The sequence below is a fragment of the Chlorocebus sabaeus genome, chromosome 25 (genome assembly GCF_047675955.1).
Source record: "Chlorocebus sabaeus isolate Y175 chromosome 25, mChlSab1.0.hap1, whole genome shotgun sequence".
Taxonomy (NCBI): domain Eukaryota; kingdom Metazoa; phylum Chordata; class Mammalia; order Primates; family Cercopithecidae; genus Chlorocebus; species Chlorocebus sabaeus.
This window is the reverse complement of record NC_132928.1, coordinates 17112422-17128518: the sequence shown is the minus strand read 5'-3', so window position 1 is coordinate 17128518 and position 16097 is coordinate 17112422. Positions and strand designations below refer to the sequence as shown.

The following is a 16097-nucleotide window of genomic DNA, read 5'->3' as shown; positions in this document are numbered from 1 at the left end:
CCCACAGCCAGTAACTGGCACAATCAGAATGAGAGAGTCTTAGAGTCCTGGCTCCTAGCCCAATGCTCTTTCCCTACACAACTGTGAGCAATAATATTTAAAATTACAGTCATCAATAATAAAAGATGTAATTGAAATAATATAACTTCGTAACAAGTAGAGAAGTCTGAAATACTTTTTCTCTTTTTTTTTAAGAGACAGGGTCTCACTCTGTCACTCAGGCTGGAGTGCACTGGTATGATCATAGCTCACTGCAGCCTTGAACTCCTGGACTCAAGTGGGGTCTGGCTCTGTCACTCAGGCTGGAGTACAATGGCATGATTTTGGTTCACTGCAACCTCCACCTCCCAGGCTCAATCAATCCTCCCATCTCAGCCTCCTGAGTCGCTGGGACTACAGGTACGTGCCACCATACTCAGCTAATTTTTGTATTTATTGTAGAGATGGGGTTTCATCATGTCACCCAGGCTGGTCTAGAACTCCTGGACTCAAGCAATTTACCCACCTCAGCCTCTTAAAATGCCAGGATTACAGGCATGAGCCACTGTACCTGACCTGGAAAACTTTTTTTTTGCTTTTTTTTTGTTTTGTTTTGTTTTGTTTGAGATGGAGTTTCACTCTTGTTGCCCAAGCTGAAATGCAATGGTGCAATCTCGGCTCACTGCAACCTCCGCCTCCTGGGTTCCAGCGATTCTCCTGCCTCAACCTCCCGAGTAGCTGGGATTACAGGTATGCGCCACCACATCCAACTAATTTTTTGTATTTTTAGTAGAAACAGGGTTTCACCATGTTAGCCAGGCTGGTCTCGAACTCCTGACCTCAGGTGATCTGCCTGCCTCAGCCTCCCAAAGTGCTGGGATTACAGGGGTGAGTCACGGCGCCTGGCCCGGAAAACTTCTAAGACAAACTCTATACTACATCCAGACTGAACAATATAATAAAAAGGAACAATAACCGGTATTTGTGGACAGGTGTACCCACTCTGCATTAAGCCAGATAAACATGATTTGAAATGTTTTGCCTTCATGATGGCCTTGGTTAGGGAAAGAGATGAAGTTCTCCCTACATGTCCTTGAAAATTCTAAAAATAGGAATAAAACAAAAAGGTCACATGCCAATTGCATCACTGCAATTCATCTGGTAGAGGTACTTGGAACAAATTACTCTCATGGGAACATTGACCAAAAGTCTTCTCTTCTGTTTTACTCACAGAAGCCAAGTTTAGCTTCTTTACAGGCCTCTTCTTGATCCACAAATAGGAGTGTGATCTAAATAAAAACTGTAAAACTATTTACTTATCCTCCACACTTGCTATAAGTAACACTCCAATTCTAAAACTAGACACCATTATACTTTATCATAAAAAAAAAAAGGTGCTGGTTATTTGATAAAATGTCCCACGCACTCTGTAGTGAGAAAACTGAACACTGGCTTTTTGTGGCAAACTGGATGAATGTGCTTTAAAAGTACACATTCTTTAAATGAATGCAAACTCAGGGTAGTAGGAAGACAAAAATAATGCACAAGATGTTCCAGGGAAAGGTAGTTTATATGCTTTGTAAAACCCATGACAGAATTCCTTCAAAAACCCCAACTTGTCCCAGAATGCAAGTTTATCCACTAAGGGGATCTGTGATGGGCAATTCAGTTCTTGAAAATATCATGGAACCTCTATTCAGAGGAAAGGGGCTTGGCTGTCTGCTGTAATCCTGTGAAACTCCACCTTGCAGGGAGCACTGAGCTAAGAGGCATTCTGAATTTTCTGCCTACCTTTTTTTTCTGTTGTTTAGTGTAATCAATTTTCTTTCTTTTTTAGATATAATTTACATACCATACAATTTACCCTTTTAAAGTAAATATATTCAGCAGTTTTTAGTATATTCACAAGATGTATAACCACCACTACTATATGCAGAAAATTTTAATTACCCAAAAAGAAACTCCATACCTGAGAGTGGTTACTTCCCCTTTTCTGGCAACCACTAATTTAATTTCTGTCCCTATGGATTTGCCTGTTCTGGACATTTCACATAAAGGGCATCATATATGTGGCTATGTCTGACTTCTCTCACTTAATATAATGTTTTCAAGATATAGGCAGGCGTGGTGGCTCACGCCTGTAATCCCAACACTTTGAGAAGCTGAGGTGGGAGGATCATCTGAGGTCAGGAGTTCAAGACCAGTCTGGCCAACATGGCAAAACCCGTCTCTACTAAAAATACAAAAATTAGCTGGTCATAGTAGCACATGCCTGTAATCCCAGCCATTTGGGAGGCTGAGGCCGGAGAATCACTTGAACCCAGGAGGCGGAGGTTGCAATGAGCCGAGATGGCACCACTGCCCTCCAGCCTCGGCAACAAAGAATCTTGTCTCAAAAAAATAATTCATCCAAGTTACAGCATGCATCAGTTCCTCATTCTTTTTTTTTTTTTTTTTTTTTTTTGAGATGGAGTCTCCCTCTGTCACTCAGACTGGAGTGCAGTGGCACCATCTTGGCTCACTGCAACCTCTACCTTCCGGGTTCCAGTGATTCTCCTGCCTCAGCCTCCTGAGTAACTGGGATTACAGGTATGCACCACCACATCTGGCTAATTTTTCATATTTTTGATAGAGACGGGGTTTCACCATGTTGGCCAGGCTGGTCTTGAACTCCTGACCTCAAGTGATCCACCCGCCTTGGCCTCCCAAAGTGCTGGGATTACAGGTGTGAGCCACCGAGCCCAGCCAGTTCCTCATTCTTTTATTGCCAAATAATATTCTATTGTGTGAATGTACCATTTTACTTATCTATTCATCAGCTGATAGTCATTTGGCATATTTCACTTTTTGGCTATTACAAATAAAGCTTCTATGAACATTCAGGTCCACGTTTTTGGGAGATTTAAGTTTTCATGTGGACGTAAGTTTTCATTTCTCATGAATATACACCTAGGAGTGGAATTGCTGGCCCATATGGTAACTCTGTAGTTAACCTTTTGAGGAACTGCCAGACTATTTTCCATAGCAGCTGCACCACTTTATATTCCCACCAGCAACGTATGGGGGTTCCAATCTCTCTACATCCTTGCCAAAACTTATTATCCATTTTTAAAAATTATAACCATCCTAGTGGGTGTGAAGTGGTATCTCATCGTGATTTAGAGCTGCATTTCCCTGATGACTAATGATGTTGGCATTATTTCATGTCCTTCTCAGTCATTTGTATATCTTCTCCAGAGAAATGTCTATTCAGATTCTTTGCCCGTTTTTAAACTGAGTTTTATTTGTCTCTATTGTTGAATTGTAGGCGTTCTTTATATGTTCTAAATATCAGTCCCTTATCAGATATACGATTTGCAAATACTTTTTCCCATTCTGTGGGTTGTCTTTTCACTTTCTTGATAGTGTCCTTTGATACACAAAAGGTCTTCTTTTGTGGGGGAGGGGAATGGAGTCTCACTCTGTCACCCAGGCTGGAGTGCAACAGTACAATCTCGGCTCACTAGAACCTCTGCCTCCTAGATTCAAGCAATTCTCCTGCCTCAGCCTTCTGAGTAGCTGGAATTACGGGCATGGGCCACCACACCTGGCTGACTTTGTATTTTTAGCAGAGGCAGAGTTTCACTATGTTGGTCAGGCTGGTCTCAAAATCCTGACCTCTGGTGATCCACCCGCCTTGACCTCCCAAAGTGCTGGAATTGCAGGTGTGATCCACCATGCCCAGCTAAGGTTTTCATTTTGATAAGGTCCAATGTATGAATTTTTTGTCTATCCCATTATATACAGTTGTTTCCATGGAGAACTGATTGTAATGACTAATTAACCAAGGGTTTTCCTCAGTTTGATTACATCTCTGAGGTAAGAAAGTGCTTATTCTATTAGCATGTCTGATGTCGTTTCTCCCTTTGAACAGAATACTAATTGGTTCTGATTCACTTGATAGACAGGAAATGAATAGACTAAAGCTTTTAGTGCATTATGGTATGGAATTATGTATTCCAGAGAATAAAACTGATTTACAACCCCGCATGTTTGGGTGCTTAACTTGAACCTCTGCTGCACTGTCCTCCTTTCTTGTAGCTCCTACCTCCAGGCCCTCCATTCAATTCCTTTTCCAGCCCTAGCTCCTCTTTTGTCCCCCAAATGGGGATGTTTGTGAGGCTCAGTCTTCATAGCCCCCCTGCTCATTTTCCATCTGTTCCTGTGACCTTGCCCCCATGGGATTTCTCCAGGTCGCACAACTCCAGCCCTCCCTTTTCTCCTGTCCATCCTGCATCTGTCATTGCCTCTGGGCCATCTGGACTTCAACTGACTGTATGCCAACAACAGACAGGCTTTTTTTTTGAGACAGGATCTCACTCTGTTGCCCAGGCTGATGTGCAGCAGTGCAATCTCAGCTCATTGCAACCTCTGCCTCCTGGGCTCAAGCGATTCTCCCACCTCAGCCTCCCAGTTAGCTGGGATTATAGGTACATGCCATCATGCCCAGCTAATTTTTGTGTTTTTTGTAGAGACAGGGTTTTGCCATATTGCCCAGGCTGGTCTTGAACTCCTGGCCTCAAATGATTCACCCGTCTCAGCCTCCCAAAGTGCTAGGATTACAGGCGTGCCACCACACCTGGCCATCTTCTTTTCTGAGCCATTTGCCTCTCTAGGCTTCATCTCTATGCAGTATCACTCTCCCATCCGCCTGGCTTCAAAATTAAGAATGCTCTTTGATTCTTCCTTCTCCCCCTCCGCTACAGCAAAGCAGCCTCTCACATCAGCCTTTGCCGCAGCATGGTTGTCTCCCTTTGCCTTAATCCAGCCACATTCATCTCCTGAATCCCCACTTTACTCCTCTTACTGTCCTGTTCCAATCCTTTTAAATACTCCCTGCTCCCTACTAGATAATGTACAGACCCTGACACTCAGACCCCTCCACAATCTGACCAAGTCTCTTTCCTACCTCACCTCCCTCTACTTCGCTCACCAGCCCTCTGCCCCAACCACACCATGCTATTCATGATCTCCAACATGTCCTATTTTATTCCCATCTCTATACAGTTGCTCATGTAATCTCCCTTCCCTAGCCAGTCTCTTCTTTTTCACCTACGTGTTACCTTTCCTTCAGAGTAATCCCACCTTCACAAACCAGCCAGTCTTCCTTCATTTTTTTTTTTTCCCCCCCAAGTAGCTGGGACTACAGGCGTGCACCATTCCTGGCTAATTTTTGTATTTTTTTTTTTTTTTTGAGATGGAGTCTTGCTCTATCACCCAGGCTGGAGTGCAATGGCACAATCTCGGCTCACTGCAACCTCCACCTTCCTGGCTTCAAGCAATTCTTCTGCCTCAGCCTCCCAAGTAGTTGGGATTACAGGCATCCGCCACCATGCCCAGCTAGTTTTGATATTTTTAGTAGAGACGTGGTTTCGCCACATTGGCCAGGCCAGTCTCGAACTCCTGATCTCAGGTGTTCCGCTCGCTTTGGCCTCCCAAAATGCTAGGATGAGCCACAGCGTGAGCCCCTTCAGGTGTGAGCCACAGGGCCAGGCCACTTCATTCATTCTGAAGCATCTGACTCTACCATTTCTTTGGCCCTCATTCATTCATTCCAGTTGGCTCACTTGCTCCTAGATGAGATGCTGTCCTGCTCTAAATCCCCACTGCTCTCCCCCATAGGACAAATAAGCACTGAGTACCTACAGTACTCATACTCCATAGAAGTCTGAGTTCTACGGAGTCATACTTCCACACTACCACTACACTCCACACTAGGCACTGCAGTAACAGTAAAGGAGGAGAAGACAAAATCTGTGTGCCTCACAGAACTTGTGGGGCACTGCCAAGGGGTGGATAACAACTGAATAATTAAACTCAATAAATGTGACCTATCAACTGTGTTAACTGTTACAAAGGAAAGCATATCACAGGGAGAAAGGGACCTCATCAGGGAAGTCAAGGAAGGCTCAGAAGGAGGGACAAGTTCTTCCTTTGGTAACCGGCCTTGTGTCTCTATATGTCTGAGCTCCTGGAGGAACTTACTCACCCTCTTTGTGGTGTTAGCACTTGGCATAACAAGTGAAGCAGTCCTGAAGTGATCTGCTACAGGGAGGGGAGAATTTGGAGCAGGAAAGCTGTCCTCTAGGAACAACTGAGCCAGAGTCAAGACACCTTCGGAGGTAGCCCTGAGTGCAGATTTGAGCCCTGCCACTTATGAGCTTTGAGCATGTTCCTTAACGTCTGTGCTTTGGGTTCCTCATCTATAAACTAGGACTAACCATTCACCTCACAGAGTGGCCATGAAGATTACAGGATAAAGTGTATATAAAAAGTCCTACGGGCTCGAAGCGGTGGCTCACACCTGTGATTTCAGCACTTTGCGAGGTCAAGGTAGAAGGATCACTTGAGCCCAGGAGTTTGAGACCAGCCTGGGCAACACTGAATGACCCTGTCTCTAAAAAAAAAATTTAAAAATTAGCCAGGTATGGTGGCACAACCTATAGTCCCAACTACTTGGGAGGCTGAAATGAGCCATGATCACACCACTGCACGGTAGCCCAGCCCACAAAGCAAGGTAGCATCTCAAAAAAAAAGCCCTACACAGGCCTAGTACATGAAAGCACTCCCAAAATGGCAACCACTATCATCGTTACCATCATTATTATTATTATTATTATTATTATTAGAAGACTCAAAGGGGCCGAGCACGGTGGCTCACGCCTGTAATCCCAGCACTTTGGGAAGCTGAGGAGGGCGGATCACTTGAGGTCAGGAGTTCGAGACCAGCCTGGCCAATATGGCAAAACCCCGTTTCTATTAAAAATACAAAAATTATCCAGAAATGATTGCAAGTGCCTATAATCCAGCTACTCGAGAGGCTGAGGCATGAGGAATGCTTGAACTCAGGAGGTGGTGGGTGCAGTGAGCCAAGATCATGCCACTGCATTGCAGCCTGGTTGACACAGCAAGACTGTCTCAAAAAAAAAAAAAAAAAAAAAAAAAAAAAAAAGACTCAGAGGCAAGAAATGAGCTCTGAGACTTTTGTATCAGTCCATCAAATTTGAGCCAACTCACTACCGACCCAGACAAATAAGACTCCTGAGATCTGGATCTTCTGTGATTTAGAAAGGAGATGAGCCTAGCTCATCTGGTTCCCCCAAAGCAAGTGGGAATGCTCTTGCCAGTTGAACTTCCCAAACATTTACAGTTGTAATATCCAAGATTGCTAGTCACAGGTCAACATAACAGACTTACTTAATAATAATCATGAAAATGATTCCCAAAATTTGCTCTGCCTGAGGCCTGGCTTCCTATTCTGATTGACCCCCAGCTTTGCAGCCTCAGGAATCTGAGGCAAAAGAGAGGCTGCTAAGGTCCAAGGTCATTAGGGCCACCTCCTGATTTACCTGGGCACTTCTCTATGAAAGGAAACACAAAGCGAGCCTCATCTTTCCAAGTCTGGTCCCCTTCCTCTTCTTCCTCCTACCTCCATCTATGCACTTCTGGTTGGGGGCAACAGGGTAGTGCATGGTGTGGTAGGCAGAATAAAGGCTCCCAAAGATGTCCAAGTGTTAATCCTTAGAACCTGTAAATATGTCAAGTTGCATGGAAAAGGGGAATTAAGGCAGAAAATGGGACTAAGGTTGTTAATCAGCTGACTTTAAAGCAGGGAGATTATCCTGGGTTACCTGGGTGGGTCCGATGTGATCACAAAGGCCCTTTAAACATGGGAAAGGGAGGCAGGAAGGTCAGTGTCAGAGTGAAGTGATGTGAGAAAGATTCAACCAGCCACTGCTGGTTTTGAAGCTGCAGGAAGGGGCCACAAGCCAAGGAATGCAGGAGGCCTCCAGAAGCTAGAAAAGGCAAAGACCAGGTTCTCTCCTCAAGCCCCTGGAAAGGAATTCAGGCCTGCCAAGACAGCTTAATTTTAGCCCAGTGAGATCCATTTTGGACTCCTGACCTCCAGAACTGTTAAGATAGTAAATTTGTGCTTTTTTAAGCCACTATGTTTGTGGTAATTTGTTATAGAAACAATGGAAAACTAATATACAGGTCTTTCAAGTTGTTCTCCTAGGAGCCTTAGGGCTTTAGAGGCAATGCCTCATGTCAGAGGCAGGGTTAGCCACGCCACTATCTTTTACATATTGGGCTTTAATAAAAGAATGCTTAAAATATTGTTTTGTTTGAGTGTTTTCGGTTTTTGTCTCTTTGGTAGAGGCAGGATCTCATTTTGTTGCTAAGGCTAGTCTCAAACTCCTGGCCTCAAGAGATCCTCCCATCTTGGCCTCCCAAAGTTTTGGGATTACCACTACTTAAAATAGTTTTTATAAGCCACTGATGTAGGCCAGGCGCAGCGGCTCACGCCTGTAATCCCAGCACTTCGGGAGGCCGAGGTGGGCAGATCACCTGAGGTAAGGAGTTTGAGACCAGCCTGGCCAACATGGTGAAACCCCATCTCTACTAAAAATAAAAAAGTAGCCGGGTGTGATGGCACACGTCTGCAATCCCAGCTACTCGGGAGGCTGAGGCAGGAGAATCACTTGAACCTGGGAAGCAGAGGTCGCAGTGAGCCGAGATTGCGCCACTGCACTCCAGCCTGGGTGACAGAGTGAGACTCCGTATCAAAAAAAAAGAAAACACCACTGGGTCGGGCAGAGTTTGATTCAGTCTGTGTTTACCAGCTATATGACCTCCCCATGCTTTACTCAACCTCCCTGAGGTTGGGGGCCTCATGTGTAAAAGGAGGATAACCACCTCACAGGGTTTATGTGAGAATTAAATGGGGCAAATGGGGTAGGACAGATCCTGGCACAGGGGAAGCAGTCAGGAAATGTTAGCTGCCATTTCAGCCTCCTTCCTTCCAGGCAGTCTTTTTTTTTTTTTTTTTTTTTTTTTGGGCAGAGTCTCACTCTTGTCACCCAGGCTAGAGTACAGTGGCATGATCTCATCTCACTGCAACCTCTGCCTCCTGGATTCAAGTGATTCTCCTGCCTCAGCCTCCCAAGTAGCTGAGATTACAGGCACGTGCCACCACACCTGGCTAATTTTTGTATTTTTTAGTAGAGAGAGGGTTTCACCATGTTGGCCAGGCTGGTCTCGAACTCCTGACTTCAGGTGATCCACCTGCCTCAGCCTCGCAAAGTGCTGGGATTACAGGCATGAGCCACCGTGCCCAGTCCCTTCCATGCAGTCTTCTCTAAGGAGCAGGCAGAATCACATTAGTTCCTGTCTTGTTCCCCTCTCCCACAAACAGATGGGATCCACCCAAGAAGCTGAAGTCAGGCTGGGGCTTCATTCATTCACTCAACAAATTTTTATGGTGTGGTCAAGGCTAGGGTGGTGAGCAAAACAGACTGGTCTCTGCCCTCAGGGAGTTTCATTCTAGTGAAATCCTAGGCCACAGATCAATATGGGTCTATGGCCTGTTAGGAACTGGGCCAATACCGTAGGAGGTGAGCAGTGAGTGAGGATTACCGCCTGAGCTCCACCTCCTGTCAGATCAGCTGCAGCATTAGATTCTCATAGGAGTGCAAACCCTGTTGTGAATTGCACATACAAGGGATCTAGGTTGTACACTCCTTATGAAAATCTAACTATGCCTGATAATCTGAGGAACAGTTTCATCCTGAAGCCATCCCCCAACCTCCATCTGTGGAAAAATTGTCTTCCACAGACCGGTCCCTGGTGCCAAACAGTTGGGGACTGCTGTAGTAGAACAGACAGACATTAGCCAGACAAAGAAACACACCATTCCAACAGCAATAGCTGGAAAGGAGAGGCGCATGGACTATGAGACAGTGCTGGAGGGTGGAAGGTAATCTAGCCAGAAAGTTAGAGAAGGCGCTGTAGAAAAAAATAAGTGAGCTGAAAGCTGAAGAATGATTAGGCAGTAACAATGTGATGAAGGAAAGTGAATTCCAGGCAGAGAAATAAAACAACAAAAAGGCCCTATGGTGAGAGGGAATGAGGCCTAAAATAAAAAAAGATCAGCATGGCTGAGGGCCAGAGAAAAAGGGGATGAGGGGAAGGAAGGAATGGAGAACTGCTCTGAAGTTCAGCTGCGTAAGTGGTAGTACCATTCCTGCAAACAGGAAATACTGGAAGAGGACCAAGCTGGGACTGAGAAGATCATGAAGTCAATTTTGGACATGTGGAGTTGAGGGAAACTTTGGGAGATCCAAGCAGAACTATCACATGGGCAGTTGGAAATACAAGATATATAAATTTGGAGTTTGTAGGTAATCTCTGGGCTGGAGATGTAAATATGGGAGTCGTGTGTGAGCAAGCAGTAGCTAAAGCAGGGGAGCAGGCCTGGGTGGAACTGCGTATGAGAGTGAGAAAAAGGGGCCTGCAACCAACATTTCATGCCCAAGAGCTGGAGAGTGACCGCAATGGAGCCTGGAAGGAGTGGCCTGAGAAGTGCTGCATCACAGAAGCTAAGGCAGTCGCGTGTATCTGGGAGGAAGAAGTAGTCAGCAGTGTCAAACATTGCCATAGGGCTCCATAAGATGCCAACTGACTGATGGGACCCTGCTTACCCAACTGAGCAGCATTACTGGATAGGCCTTGTATTTGAAAGGGGGTGCCTATTAGATCTTCTTTGACCTGGATATTAGAGGCTCACCTGCTAGCAGCTTCCAGGGAAAGAGGAACAGAAGAGCAGCGATCCAAAGCATTTGCCATTGTACGCAATGACCTGGCCTCAGGAAGTGGCTCAAATTGGAGTTAAGAGCAGATACCAGCCTAGACATATCCTCTGTTCCAAGGCTGGTTAAATATGTATGGCTTTAAAACTAGGGCAATACTTGAGACCTGACACCAGGGTGCAGGGAAGGGGGGTCCTTCTCTCCCACAGTTGGCAAGGTGCCTGGACTGGGGAATCAGGCTACAGCAACAGCACAGCAAAGCACCAAACCCACTCACCTGGTAAGACACCTGGACCTTGGACTTTGACCGTCTCCTTGTCCTGCTCGTCTGCCAGCTCTGAGTTCTCAACCACCTGGTCCAACTCCTCACTCAGCTAAAGGGAGAAGCAAAGAGAGAAAAGACGGGTCAGCTATGTCAGCCTTGCTTTTCTAGACTAGAATAAGAAAGCAGAAGTTGCTTCTCACTTATCGTCACCAAAAGCCACATGATGTAGAATGCGTTACAGCAATTTTACAGATGAGGACACTGAAGCTCAGAAAGCTCAAGAAACTTTCTGCCCTCTATGTTCCTAGGACTACCGTAGCCAAGTACCACAAACCAAACAGCTGAAAACAGCAGACATGTCTTCTCTCACAGTTCTGGAGGCTAGAAGTCTGAAATCAAGGTGTCGGCAGGGTTGGCTCCTTCTGCGAGTGGTGAGGGAATCTGTTCCATGCCTCTCTCCTGGCTTCTGGTGACAGCCAGCAATCCTTGGAGTTCGTTGGCATGTGGAGGCATCCAGTCTCCACTCTCCGTTGCCATCTTTACAAAGTGTGCTCTCTCTGTGTCTTCACATGGTCATCGTCTTTAAGGACACCAGCCATGTTGGATTAGGAGCCCACCCTACTCCTGTATGACCTCATCTTCACTAATTACACCTGCAATGACCTCATTTCCAAACAAGGTCACAATCTGAGGTATCTGGGGTCAGGACTTCAACATATCTTATTTAAGGAAGCACAATTCAACTCACAATATTTCCCATGGCCATAAAGCCAGGGAAAGACACAGCTAGGAGTCAAATCCAAGTTGGTCTAGTTCCAAAGCCCACGGTCTTAACCACTTCCCAAAGGAAGAGGAAATGCGGCTTAGAGTCTGCTGAGAGAAAAGAGGGAACAGTGAAGGTGGTGTCAGAGCTCTCTGTGGCACTCTGGCTGAAGTCCACCGACTTGGGCTGCAAATGGCAACACACAGCAGGAAGGGCAGGCAGGCACTCCATCACAGGGACAGGTGCTAATTACAATCAGCAGCCTGGTAGCCAGCAATCTCAACCTCACTTCATCAGTGGTCTCACCTGTCAAATGGGGACAATTATACCACTGAGAAGGGTAGAAGGATGGAAAGGATACCATGATAATCAACAAGTCTCTGAAGGATTAAGGAGGAGGGCAAGAGAGGTCAAGACCAGAGCTTAGAAGAGAAGCCATCCCTAAATTGGGAGGGAGCGGGGACAGTTTTCCCAAGCATTTTCTCAGGTTCACCGCATCAGTGTTTAAGGTTTCAAGACATTTTCATTAAAAACTCACCTCCAAGAGACAAGTGAAAAACAGCTCTTATGCATCGATTCTTCTATCTCCCTCTCCACGACTCCATTCCTGCCCCTTAGAATCAGGCAAAATCTCCAGTTTAAAGCACTCCAAGCACAAAAGAAAAGGCCGGGTGCGGGGCCTGACACGGTGGCTCATGCCTGTAATTCCAGCACTTTGGGAGGCCAAAGTGGGCAGATCGCCTAGGTCAAGAGTTCGAGACCAGCCTGGTCAACATGGTGAAACCCCATCTCTACTAAAAATATAAAAATTAGCTGGGCATGATAGCACACACCTGTAGTCCCAGCTACTTGGGAGGCTGAAGCAGGAGAATCTCTTGAACCTAGGAGGCGGAGGTTGCAGTGAGCCAAGATTACGCCATTGCACTCCGGCCTGGGTGACAAGAGTGAAACTCCATCTCAAAAAAAAGAAAGAAAAGCAACCAGTGGGAAAGGACAGGGAGGCTGGTGAAGGCACCAAGAGATATAAGCCACTAGTGGGAGCACAGATAAAGAGGTCCCAGAGGTCTCACTGGCCAAAGGGAGAGGAGGATGTTAGTCCTGGGAAGTCTCAAAGTTCCCTGATCCAAGCCTCACCCAGGTCGACCCTGACCCAGGTGCTAACACACTCCCACTGAGTTCCCTTCTTGACTAGCCACAGCCATAATGAGCCTGCATCCTTATCTGCCCCTGGCCAAATTCTCAGTATATCCCACCCTCCCTAGGGAAAAATCCCGTCTCAGCAAATAAACCTACTCAGAGCTAGGTACACTCACAGAACGGTTCAGGCAAGAAAGATGCCGGCCATTCTCTGGGTGGCCCCTTTCTCTGAAGAAGGGAGAGACAGGCACCACAGAACAGGCCTCTGAAGAAGGCAAGGGGAGGGCACCCTTCCAGTGCCTTCCACCTTGAAAATGCCTCCAAAGAGAAACTGTGTCTACCCTGGGCCTTGGCCATCCAAGCGGGATAAGTGACTATATTTTAATAAACATTTTATAAGCCCTGCTAGGCCGGCTATGTGTGGATAGTGAGGCACATGTTCCTGCTAAGCCAGGACCCCCAAAGCACCCTAGACGCGGGAGCTGCCCACACCCTGTTAACAAGAGCTATCATTCACTGTGGGGTCACTATCTGCCAGACACTGAGCCAAGCACTTTCCACACCAACTTATCTAATCCCCAAACAACCCCGGGAGGTAGAGACTTTTATTATCTTCATCTTTCAGACAAAGAAACTGAGGCTCAGAAAATTATGTGACTCAATAAAAGTCACACAAATGGCAAGAGGCACAGCCAGGACACGAACATGGGCTTTGTGACTTGAAACCCCTAATTTATCCACTGTGCTCCACACCCTATAAACCTAAAAACTTTCAGACACATCTCTTTCCCCAGGATTCCCCCGCTGTTCAGGGTACAGAATCTAGGGGCCATGGAATCCACAGCACTGGTTAAAATCCCTCAGACTCCTTTCAGACAAAGAAAACAGATGGAATAAAGGGGATGGGAGGAGAAATATAGAAATTTGTCCAAGGCCAGGTTCCAGCCAAGATCCTACACTAAAAAATGGCAAGCCTTAGGTAGATCTTATCTACCTTCAACTTGGCTTCTCCCTCCACTGTAGGGCTAAGTCACCTGCTTTATATAGTGCACAGAGCCCTTCTGTGAATCACAGTCTTTTACAAAGGGAGACATGTACAGCAGTAACTATTGACTAAGACTGAAGGCAGCAGGTTCGTATGAGAAGGACAGACAGAAATGCCAGACGGGTCTGGAAAGTGGACCCCTATGAAGCACATGGAACTTGCGGTAGCCCTTGACTTCTGGGGGCATTTTACCGAATGGAGCTTGGCGGAGGGTTGACGAAGAAATGGAGTGAGTGCATGCACAGAGGCAGAAGCACATTTTAAAACTGAGTTTCCACTGTGGCCAGACCCTAGGTGGGTAAGGAGGTGGCAAAGGTAATGGGAGACATGGCTGCTGTGCTGTACAGAGCTTTGGGAGCTTGCCGAGAAGTCTGGACTCTTCTGGGCAGACGAAGGGCAGCGTCAGGTCTGAGAAAAAAGGAATGCTCCGAGGTCAAGGCAGGGCCTCAAGGTAAATCTGGAGAGTATAAGAGACTGAAGGGAGCGATGGTAACACAGTATCACACTCAGAGGTTACAGCAAACACAAGGACACAAACTGGAGGAGGACCGATCTGGAACTGCCTGACCTTGGCCACTGAGGGGGCACGGTGGAGGGGCACAGAAGAGGACGGGTCCCAAAGATGACCAAGGTTCGGGGCCCGAGAAGTGGAGGAGGAGGAGGAGAGCAGTTTCGCTAACACAGCTGGAGAAGTCAGGAGGCAGGGCTTGCCTGGAGGAAGCGCTGGACGCACAGCCTGCAGCGCAGGACAGGGTAGAGACAAAGAACTGGAAAGTGATAAAGTCGTGGGAGGAGGTGAGGCTGGAGGGAGAGAGAAGAAGAGCGAGAACCAGCAAAGTCCATGAAGGCACTTTTTCAAAGTTAGGCGGTCACCAAAAAACAGGTAATCAATCCTGTCACCAGCTGCGGGGACCGCGAGGCCTTAGGTTTGGAGGGGGAGGATGCCGACGATGCCGACCGCGCATCAGCTCTCGCTGGGAGGAGGACGCGGGCGCTCCACTTGTTGCAAAGAACGCCGGGTTTCTCGGGGCCACGGGGCTGCCGCTCCGCCCCGGAGCGCGGAAGGCTGGGCCTCAGGTAGCTTCAATCATTCACCTGCTGGTTACAGGTCGCGGCGCCGGGGACTCGACTCTAGACTTCGGCCATGAGACCCGCAGCATATGGAGGAGGCTGGGCGCCCGCTCCGCCGCCCCGCTTCCTTCCTGCCCCTGGGCCGCTCCTCTGCACCACCGGAGCCCTCCCTCGACGCACCCGCCCGTCCCTCGGAAGAGCCCTCTGCCGCGCAGCCCCGACAACCCCGGCCCGCATCCGCCCAGACCCCCGGGACCCTGCTCCTCCGCCTCAAACTTCCCTTCCGTCTCTCACAACCTCGTACCTCCTGGTAGGATGTGGAGTGCTCCTGCCGGATCATGGCACAGACCAGAGCTTCGGCACACCTGAGACCGCCACAGCCCGCGGCGCCGGGAGGCAGCACTGCGGCCGCTGCACCTGGACCTACCGGCACAGCTAGGCGAAACCGGTCCGGAGGGGTGTCCCAGAGACCAGGCGTGGCAGTACTCGGCGCATGCGCCTGGTCGCTGCCGCCCGGGAGCCGCGAAAGGGTTGATGGGAAATGTAGTTCTGGACGGGGGCGTCCCTCACACCGGCTCTCACCCCGTGGGGCGGCAAATCTTGCATGTGACCCTGGGGCCAGCTAAACTGGTCCTCAGACGCGTGCCTCTGCGTCTCTCACTTCCTCTCTTTGTTGGAAGGGGAGGGACGGAGAAGAGGAGTGGAAAGTGGAACAAAGTCAGATGAGTAGGAGCCCCTAATCTGTAACTGCAAGAGGAAGCTTTGCCTGGCGGTTTAAAACCGTAACAAATGTCTGGAGAGCACTTTGTCTGTTAGTTACAAAGCGCTCTCACTCACATTATGCCCTTGATTCTGCAAGGAACCCTGTAAGGAGGACATTTTTCTCCCTATTTTACAAATGAGGAAACTGAGGTACTTTGTTTCAGAAAGGATGCTGGTGGAGCGGTAATCAAATGAAGAGTATTTCATCCAGGGGTAGACTGCGGAGCCCATGTTCTCTCCGTTATTCCAGGGCCAGGAGTACCCCTAGGTTCTTGTCCTGGCTCCGACCCTCTTAAGTCTTGCAATGCTCTGAGCCCTCCTCTCCTCGCCTTAGAATGCAACTGCTAAACCCTGCCCTGCCTGACAAGGCCTATGAAAGCAGAAAGAAAGGATCGTGCAGAGAAAGCCCAAACACGCTGTTCAGCCACAGAAGAAGCCTCAAGCCCT

The 16097-nt window shown here is 47.7% G+C and overlaps 1 protein-coding gene across 1 annotated transcript in view; it reads right to left on the bottom strand.

The window, feature by feature from the left end:
* The window catches only part of PACC1 (proton activated chloride channel 1), a 44081-nt gene extending 28734 nt beyond the window's left edge, over positions 1-15347 (bottom strand). Inside the window, 2 exon segments of the mRNA XM_007988503.2 lie at positions 10885-10981; positions 15193-15347. Coding sequence (XP_007986694.1) covers positions 10885-10981; positions 15193-15228 — 133 coding nt within the window. The 5' untranslated portion in view covers positions 15229-15347.
* Positions 15348-16097: the final 750 nt, after the last annotated feature.